Here is a 10,042-nt window from a genome sequence, read left to right as displayed (position 1 = left end):
AGACGCGGTCCATAAATCAACATCAAGTACCTAGCCTAGCTTGGCTAATGGCATTAACCAACATAAATATTTGACAATATATAGTTTTAGTCCAATGTATATGTTATCCAAGATTATGATGCTACAAAAACCAACCACCGAGTCAGTGACCCCGAAACAAAGCTTCATGCTTTGAGACTTGGCCAGTAACTGACATTTAGCTTGAACCAAGTGTTCAAAATTGAATCAAGCAAAGTCAAATTCATTTAAAAATGATTTAAATGATAAGGTCAAATTCATTTTCCACTTTCACTTCTTCAAAAATTAATGAAAAAAAATCATTTTATTTTCGAATTTTCCAGCATTTATATGGAAACTTTGAAAATAATAAAAAATAGATTTTCCAACTTTTCTATGTAGATTTTGGAAAATTCAAGGTGACATTTTGTAAGTATATAGAAAGAAAACTGAAAAAACTGTTTCTCGCAGCCAAATTTCGAATTTAAAAAACTTGATCCTGGGTATATCCTAAAATCACCAGCACAACCACTAAAACCCCTACACACACGGCCTCACAAACAATCATATACAATTTATATATAAAAATTCATATTATATATATGTATATATTATATAAAATTTTAATAATATAAGTTAAGAGACAATTGAATTACTCTAAGATTAATGCTTTAATTTTAATAATGAATCTATTTACAAGTTGGTTATTATGGAAGAAAAAATATTAAATTTCAGTGCATTAAATTTTAAATTAGATTCAGAGATTCACTTGGATTAAACATTTCATATGTTGAAATTAGAGGTGTGGAGTCACCGACAACCGCACCAGCCCAGCTGTTTGCTTTGACATCGGAGACCGGCGGCCACCAACCTCTACAGATAATGCTGAAATCTGCAGCCACCTCCTTTGAATTTTACTCCCTCTTCTGTATATATATCTGTGTGTGTGTGTGGAGATTGTGTAGATGAGTAGTGTGTAAGCTGTGTGAGGTGTTGTATTGTGCGCAGAGAGTGTGTGTGCAAAGCAGAGAGTTGTGGTGAGAGAAAGAGATAGAGAGAGTTGAGCAGTGAGGCTCCTTGTATTTTTTCTCCCAATATAGTGAAGTGGTGTGTGCTCCGTGGACGTAGGTCGATTCGACCGAACCACGTAATTTCCGATGTTCCATTGTGGATGTTTGTTTTCTTCGTGTGTGATTGTTGCTCCAAGATCTAACCCCAACAATTTGTATCAGAGCAGAGATGTGATTTTTAACAAAAAGGTAATGTATAAAGACAGTCACACAGCAGAATCCACCAAACCAGTTCAAGTAAAGTCAACCTATGTAGATATGGATGATATCCCAGAATGTATCGGGACACAACAGCAAAATGCCGAGAATCCTCAGGCGGAGGAACCAGTGGAGCAGATCGTCGCACCACCGCCTCCTACTCTAGCTCCGGAGCTTAGGAGATCTATTCGACCTTACGTACCAAACAAAAGGCATATAGATTACTTACTTCTTACCAAACAGCGGTCGACCCGTCGCCACGTCATCCCAAGCCCACGCCACATCAGCAACTGGGACCCACAGTGGGCCCCACATTCAATTGCCTGTAGGTGGGCCCCATAGTGCCACGTCAGCAATGGGCCCCATACTGACACGTCAGCTAACAGTGTCAGGAATATTCCGTCAGTGAGGAATATTCTGTCAAAGTTGACCAGATTTGACCAAGAGTTTGACCGGGCCTTTGGAAGCCATTTTGGGTCTATTTTTCGAATGACTTAAGCTATTCTAGGGTTTTTGACCGTTTCAGATCCAACTGTGTTGTCCGTTTGAGCTAATTCCGTCTCTAGATCAGCGAATCAAGATGTCGAACGAAAAGAGCTCTTAGATTGAGATGTTTGAAGGCACGAACTTCTGTTTCTGGAAAATGTAGATTGAAGACTACTTGTTTGGTAAGGAGTTGCACTTATCATTGAAGGAGAAGCCACAATCCATGAAGGAGAACGAGTGGGAGTTGCTTGACCGAAAAGCTCTCAGAGCTATTAGAATGACGTTGGCAAAGTCTGCTGCCTTCAACATCAAGCACTTGACAACCATCAAGTCCCTTATGGATGTGCTATCTAATATGTACGAGCAGCCATCAACCGTGAATAAGCTACACTTGATGAAAAGATTGTTTACTATGAGTATGTCTACGGGTGAAAGTTTCAGTAGACACCTGAATAATTTCAACGAGCTGTTGGATCAACTCGCCTCAGTTGGAATTACATTTGACAGTGAGATCCGTGCCCCTATTGATTCTTAGTCAGCTGCCTGAGAGTTGGAAAGATATTGTTACCGGGATCAATAGCTCCGCAGGAAAATCAGAGTTGAGGTACAACGAGGTTATCAACATGATTTTGACAAAAAAGATCAGAATGTAGTCGAACAATGCCTCCATCAAGTTCAACTTTGAACGTGGAAAGCTGAGGAAAAGGAAGCGGGCATGGACGATCATACAATCGCGGCAAATCTAGGACTAGATGGTCTAAATCTAGAAATCCTAGAGGTTCCCAAGGCACAAAGAACGTTGAGTGTTGGAACTGTGGAAAGGTCGAGCATTTCAGAAACTAGTGCAAAGGTCCAAAAAAGGAATCTAAGGCGAAGACAGAAGCAAATCTCACTTCTTCATCAAGAGAAAAAGATGCATTGATATGCTCTCTGGAGAGCAAGCAGGAGTCTTGGGTCTTAGACTTTGGAACCTCATTTTATGCCACTTGCTGCAGATATTGCCTAGAGGAGTACACACCAGGTAATTTCGGTAAGGTGTACCTTGGCAACAATCAACCTTGCGACATAACTAGCAAGAGAGTTGTGAAGATCAATATAAACGGTTGAGTATGGAAGCTGAAGAACGTCAGATATATTCCAGACCTGAGAAAGAATTTGATTTCAGTTGGTCAGCTGGCAGATGAGGGATACACGACGACATTCATTGGCGATGAATGGAAAGTTTCAAAGGGTGTACTAACGATTGCGCGAGGTAAGAAAAGCATAACACTTTATCTAACCTCCAATGCCTCCATGTCTATTTCAATTGCTGCAGGAAATTACGACAGCAACATATGGCACTAACGACTCGGTCACATGAGTGAGAAAGGACTCAAAGGGAAAATTGAGTGGTCTACAGTTAGTGCAGATTGACATGTTTGAGGATTGCATATTTGGAAAATAGAAGAGGGGTTAATTTCTAAACAAACACTTGTGCCCCAAAGAAGAAGATTCTAGAACTAGTCCACTCAGATGTATGGGGACCGACGTCTATCTCATCCATAGGTGGAAGGAATTACTTCGTCACGTTCATTGACGATCACTCTCAGAAGGAATGGGTTTATTTTTTGAAGTATAAGTCAGGAGTATTTGATGCTTTTAGGGTATGGAAAGCTATGGTTGAAAACGAAACTGGTTTGAGAATCTAGAAGCTGAGAACAGATAACGGTGGTGAGTATCAAGACACTAGGTTCAAGAAATTCTGCTGCGAGCATGGTATCAGGATGGAAAGAACTGTACCAGGTACGCGTCAGCACAACGGCGTAGTAGAGCGGATGAACCGAACATTGACTGAAAGAGCCAGAAGCATGTGTATACAGTCAGGCTTACCATTGCAGTTCTGGATAGAAGCAGTTGGCACAGCAGCGTACTTAATTAACAAAGGTCTATCAGTACCTTTGGACCACCGTATACCAGAAGAGGTATGGAACGGAAAAGAAGTGAAACTTTCACATTTGAAAGTTTTTGGTTGTGTTGCATATGTACATATCAGTGATCATGTCAGAAACAAAATTGATCCTATGTCCTGGAAATACACCTTCGTTGGTTACGGTGAAGAAGAATATGGGTATCGCATTTGGAATGATGAAAACAAGAAGTTGATCAGAAGTAGAGATGTGATTTTCAATGAAAAGGTGATGTACAAAGACAGACACTCAGCAGAATCCACCGAACCAATTCAGATAGAGTCAACCTATGTAAATATGGATGATATCCCAGAATGTGTCGGGACACAATAGCAAAATATTGAGAATCCTCAGGCGGAGGAACTAGTGGAGCAGATCATCCCACCACCGCCTCCTACTCCAGCTCCAGAGTTTAGGAGATCTACTCGACCTCATGTACCAAACAGAAAGTATATAGATTACTTACTTCTTACAGATGGAGAAGAGCCTGAATGCTATGATGAAGCATGTCAAGTGATAGATACGAGCAAGTTGGAGCTTGCGATGAGGGACGAGATGAAGTCCCTCACCTCCAACAGAACGTGGGAACTAGCTGAGTTACCCAAAGGTAAGAAGGTCCTTCACAACAAGTGGGTGTACAGAATCAAAGAAGAGTATGACGGCTCTAGGAGGTACAAGGCTCAGTTGGTAGTTAAAGGCTTCGAGTAGGAGGAAGGAATTGACTACACTGACATCTTTACACCAGTTGTAAAGCTTACAACCATCAGATCAGTCTTGAGCATTGTTGCCTCAGAGGGCCTATATCTCGAACAATTAGATGTGAAGACGACGTTTCTTCACGGTGATCTTGATAAAGAAATTTACATGCATCAACCAGAAGGATTCTCAGATAAAGGTAAAGAGAATCCGGTGTGCGGGTTGAAGAAGAGCTTGTATGGTCTCTAACAAGCTCCCAGACAATGGTATCGGAAATTTGATGGCTTTATACATAGGAATGATTTTCTAAAGTGTAATGCCGACCACTGTTACTACTTCAAGAGGTATCAGTATAGCTATATCATTCTGTTGTTATATGTGGATGACATGCTGATTGCAGGACCAGATATAGAAGAGATCAGGAAATTGAAGCAACAATTGTCAATGGAGTTTGACATGAAGGACTTAGGCTCAGCGAACCAGATACTTAGGATGCGGATCTCCAAAGATAAGCAACAGGGAACATTACAGTTATCTTAGTTGGAGTATATTAGCCGTGTTTTACAAAGGTTTAACATGGGCAGTGCCAAAGTAGTAAATACACCTTTGGTATAACACTTTCGCCTCTCCAAGGATTAGGTTCCCCAGACAGATGAAGAAAAGGACTTCATGACTAAGATACCTTACGCCTCAGCCATTTTGCTAAGGGTATGTAGATGTCGATTTTGCTAGTGAAATTGATCACTGCAGGAGCACTACCGGATACGTGTTCACTGTTGGCACAATAGCTATTAGTTGGATGTCGTAGATACAAAAGATTGTTACCCTATCCACTACAGAAGCTGAGTATGTAGCAATGATAGAAGCCAGCAAAGAGATGATTTGGTTTCAGGGTTTGTTGACAGAGCTTGGGTTAAAGTAGGAGATGAATGTTTTGTACAGCGACAGTCAGAGTGCGATACAATTGGAAAAGAACTTTGCATTTCATTTCAAAACCAAACATATCAGATTGCGTTATCACTTCATCAGATCTCTATTAGAGGATGAAGTACTAACACTTGAAAAGATTCAAGGTAGGAGAAATTCAGCTGACATGTTGAGAAAGGTGGTGACTACAGAGAAGCTAAAGTTGTGCTCAACTTCAGTTGGTCTTCATGCTTAAAGACAAACATGAGCACATCATTTGTCTATACACTGGTTGAGATGCTATCTCCGTCTCCAAGTGGGAAATTGTTCAAATTAAAGGTGTGGAGTAGCCAACAACCGCACCAGCCCAGCCGTTTGCTTTGACATTGGAGATCGGAGGTCACTAACCTCTACAGACAATGCTGAAATCTACAACCACCTCCTTTGAATTTTACTCCCTCTTTTGTATATATATATATATATATATATGTGTGTGTGTGTGTGTGTGTGTGTGTGTGTGTGTGTGTGTGTGTGGAGATTGTGTAGATGAGTAGTGTGTAAGTTGTGTGAGGTGTTGTATTGTGCGTAGAGAGTGTATGTGCAAAGCAGAGAGTTGTGGTGAGAGACAGAGAGAGAAAGAAAGAGACAGAGAGAGTTGAGCAATGAGGCTCCTTGTATTTTTTTCTCCCAGTATAGTAAAGTGCTGTGTGCTCCGTGGACTTAGGTCGATTCGACCGAACCACGTAATTTTCGGTGTTCCATTGTGGATGTTTGTTTTCTTCGTGTGTGATTGTTGCTCCAGGATCTAACCCCAACATCATATTGATCTTAAAATTGGTTAACCAAAATTTTTCGGTTTGCCAAGTTTCGTTTCGATTAGCATGTTTTGAAAAACCTAAACTTCGGTTCTGTTAATGGTTCAAGGAGATAAGGTTCAGTTAACCGAACCATGTCCAACCCTAGGTTCAACAATGAAATAAGCAGACTTAAATTTCCATAAATGAAGGATAGAACTAGTCCTAGAAAAAATTCTGGAGGCAAAAACATACAAAGATTTTGTCATCCAAAATTGCTGAATAAGAGGATATATAGTAACAGATAAAACACTCTTATTAACAAGAAGAAGATAATAGATCAGTGCTGGCCGATGCTACATCAAAGTAGCAAGGACCAGAAAAAGTTCGAAGTAAAAAAAACTGCTAGCAGATCGAAGTCTTCTCATGCATTGTTCTTTCCACTTCATGGAAATGGCTTCTGGGATGAGTTTTCTCCAACTTCTTTTAGTTTCTCTCCTTCCAATTTGATCCATGTCTCAAAAGAGACTTGCTCTTTACATAACTTGATTTTGCATAAATAACTTTATTTTGCATATCATATAAATGATTTCTGATTCAATGCAAAAATTCTTCACATAGCTCATTTGAAATTTGACTCTGGGCTTATTCAATAAGGGCATTTTGAAAAGAGAATGGCTGGGAAATTTGAAATCAAAACAGTGAGGCAAGGCATAATGGCCAAAGGAAGGATATAGGTAGAAGTACAGTAAAATGGAAGACAATGAATTTGTTTATCTGATTGCACATTGTTGAAATATGCATTTCTTAAGTTCCCATGCTTTAACTGACCATAATATTAAACTACATTATCAAGGTCTCAAATATATCTTCACATAAGACTTCTCTTGAAAATGTGCCTTCTGTTGAGTTCTAAAATAGAATTCCATCTTTAACATGTTTGCTAGTATAACATGCAGGACCATTATCCATCTTCAAAATGATGAAAATGTTTCTCATCTCTTACAGAAATTCCTTCTAAACACCTTTGAAACAAGATTTTATGTGCGGATGTGTCATTCTTCATAAGATTTTTCATTCGTCCTCTCGAAATTTTACCTTCTATTGAGTTCCTGCCTAAAAAAATCTCCATAACTTGTTCACCAGTAGTCCTTGCAGGAACAAGATCCATTTTCAAAATGATGAAACAGTTTCCTATCTCTTACAGAAATTTTCCTTTTAAACACCTTTGAAACAAGTTTAATTGCAGAATGGCAATCATTGCAGATACGAATATTCTTCACAATCCGCAACATTGAACCTGGCTTTGTGCAAAGTATCCCAAATGCCACCGCCAGTTTCTCACTGTGATACCCAATTATAGTCTCCTTCTCTTCCTCTTCTACGTCAAACACAACCCCTCTTGTCTCTTCCTTGTACCCAAAATTCTTTATCTGTTTAACGATTGCCTCCCACTTCAGATATATCTCCTCTTTTTTTTCATGCAATCTGTCCCCTGCAAAAAATTCATGAAAGATGCCATCCACTTCAATCAGACTACAACCAGGGATCCGTTTCAGTTTTCTGCTTCTCATAGCCTTCCTGACTTCTTCCGCATCTTTTCCCTTCATGGATTCAGCATAGATGTTTGAAAGGAGAATATACCGGCCATCATTATTTTGGTCAGATGCAATCAGTATATTACCTATTCTTTGACCCATTTCAGTATTTCCATGAACCCTGCATGCACCGAGGAGGGCCCCCCAAATCACAGCATCTGGCATAATTGGCATTGAGGCGACAAAGTTTTCTGCCTCCTCCAACATACCAGCACGACCAAGAAGATCAACCATACAAGCATAGTGATCCAACTCTGGTCTAATTCCATCAATGCTGGACATAGAAGCAAAGTATTTAAAACCCTCCTCAATGCAACCCATCTGACTACATGCACATAAAACTGCAATGTAAGAAATACCATCCGGTGAGATGCCCTGAACTTTCATTTTCTCAAAAAGTTGTAGTGCTTCCCTGCTGCGCCCATTTGTTGCTAACCCAGAAATTGCAGCAGTATACACAGAAACATCCTTCTTCCCAGATGAACTAAACACTTGCATTGCAAAATCGATGCTGCCACATTTTGCATACATGTCAATCAGAGCGGCAGAAAGTATGGAATCCATATTTACATGTTTTTTTTTAATGTGAGTGTGAACCCAATTCCCATGATCCAAAGCTCCTAACTGGGAGCAGGCAGAAAGAACGCTCACTAAAATTGCGGAGTTTGGCGTCCACTCCTGATCCATCAACTGCATCTCTCGAAACAATTCCAAGGCTTCCTTTGGCTGTCCATTCTGAGCATAGCCAGAAATCATCAGAACCCAGGAAACCAAATTCCTTTGCGGCATTGCAACAAAAAGCCGATAAGCATCGCCCACACAACCAAACTTCACAAAACCCCCAAGAAGGCTATTCCACGAGACATCATTTCTGTTGGGCATTTTCCCAAACAACTCGAGAGCCTCAGATACATCGCCATGCCCAAGATACCCATTTATCATGGAATTCCAAGACACGACATCTCTAACAGGACTTTCATCAAACACCCCTCGTGCATCACCCAATTCACTGCTAACAGAGTAAAATCGAATCATTGAATTGCGAACAAACACATCATTCACAAACGAGTTCTTAATCACAACACAATGCATCAACCTACCCAAATCAAAATATACAAAATTCGAGCAAACTTGAAACAGGAAAGTGAAAGTAAAGCTATTAGGAGAAAGGTTGAGCTCACCCATGCGCTCAAACACAAGCAATGAGCTCGAAACTGATTTGGATCGATGGCAGGACCGTGCAAGGCCTCTGATCACGGTGTTGAAGAGGAAAAGCAAGGGAGGAGTCGAGGGTTGGAGAAGGAGGAGGAGGGCATAGTCAATGTCGCCGAAAGGGTCAAGAGATGAGAAAGAGATGGTGGGTCGGAGAGATGGGGGTGGGTGGGGCAAGCCTCTGACAATAAGTTGAGTATGGGTTTGCTTAAATTCTTTCATTGATTTGCACCTGTGGAAGATTGAGGTGAAGGATAGGCCATGAGGATGATGAGTTCTTGCAGAGTTCAGAGCGTTGTGGTTGAACATTAATGGACAGGATTGAAGTGATGAACAGAATCAGGTTTCATAGTGTGGAGAGAGAGATTCCCCGTCCTACAACGGCTCCCGGGTAGAAAGTAGAAACGGCGGGCAGTATGACGGAAAACGAATTTTTAGTAATAATTTAATTTATGGGTAAAAATACATTTACAACCTTCAACAATCTATCACATTACCAACGCACCCCACGCACCCCACTACCCCAGTTCACTTTTAAACACAATACCATTATACCAAAAGCAAGCCCTTGAATTATTTTTTTTAGCAAGTACACCTCTTCCAGAATTTACTAAAAGACAAGAATCTTCAAGAAAATTTTAAAAACTTACGGTCTCCTTTAAGTTTGAATCTATGGTTCACATCCCTTCATGTCAACTTTCTATTAGTATTCAATCAGAAATTAATCAAATAATTTTTTTTTTTTTAAATTATACCCTCAATCTTTGTGAGTTATTAGGTTCCTGCATGCAATATGACTGAAAACAATTTTCCCTTTTTTCCCTTATGTGCATAATAGCCTTAAAAAATATTTTTTTTCCTATTTTTTTCTTAATTATATGCTATCAATATGGTACAATTGTTCTTTAAATTTTTTTTCCTTTTTTGTCCTTAATTGTATATTGCAACATGGTTCATTTGCATTTAAATTTTCTTTTCCTTTTTACCTTTAATTACACACTGCAACTGTAGGGAATTAACATGAAATTCTCAGATCATGTGAGAAACAATTCACGTCAAAGAAAAATAATCACACATACAAGACAATATTTACGTGGTTCAACAATTTTGCGTACGTCCACGGAGTTGCAGGAATTTCA

At 39.8% G+C, this 10,042-nt stretch overlaps 1 protein-coding gene across 1 annotated transcript; it reads right to left on the bottom strand.

The window, feature by feature from the left end:
* Positions 1-7,232: 7,232 nt before the first annotated feature.
* LOC131158656 (pentatricopeptide repeat-containing protein At5g66520-like) lies at positions 7,233-9,212 on the bottom strand. The gene has a single exon (XM_058113525.1). It carries the CDS (start codon positions 9,210-9,212, stop codon positions 7,233-7,235), a length of 1,980 nt encoding a protein of 659 aa, XP_057969508.1.
* Positions 9,213-10,042: the final 830 nt, after the last annotated feature.

Source organism: Malania oleifera, chromosome 6, assembly GCF_029873635.1.
Source record: "Malania oleifera isolate guangnan ecotype guangnan chromosome 6, ASM2987363v1, whole genome shotgun sequence".
Classification (NCBI taxonomy): domain Eukaryota; kingdom Viridiplantae; phylum Streptophyta; class Magnoliopsida; order Santalales; family Ximeniaceae; genus Malania; species Malania oleifera.
Note: the sequence above shows the minus strand (reverse complement) of the source record. Positions and strands in the feature narration are given on the sequence as shown.

Excerpts from the sequence above, each read along its gene's own strand:
- LOC131158656 (XM_058113525.1), bottom strand. The coding sequence starts at position 9,212 with ATGTTCAACCACAACGCTCTGAACTCTGCAAGAACTCATCATCCTCAT.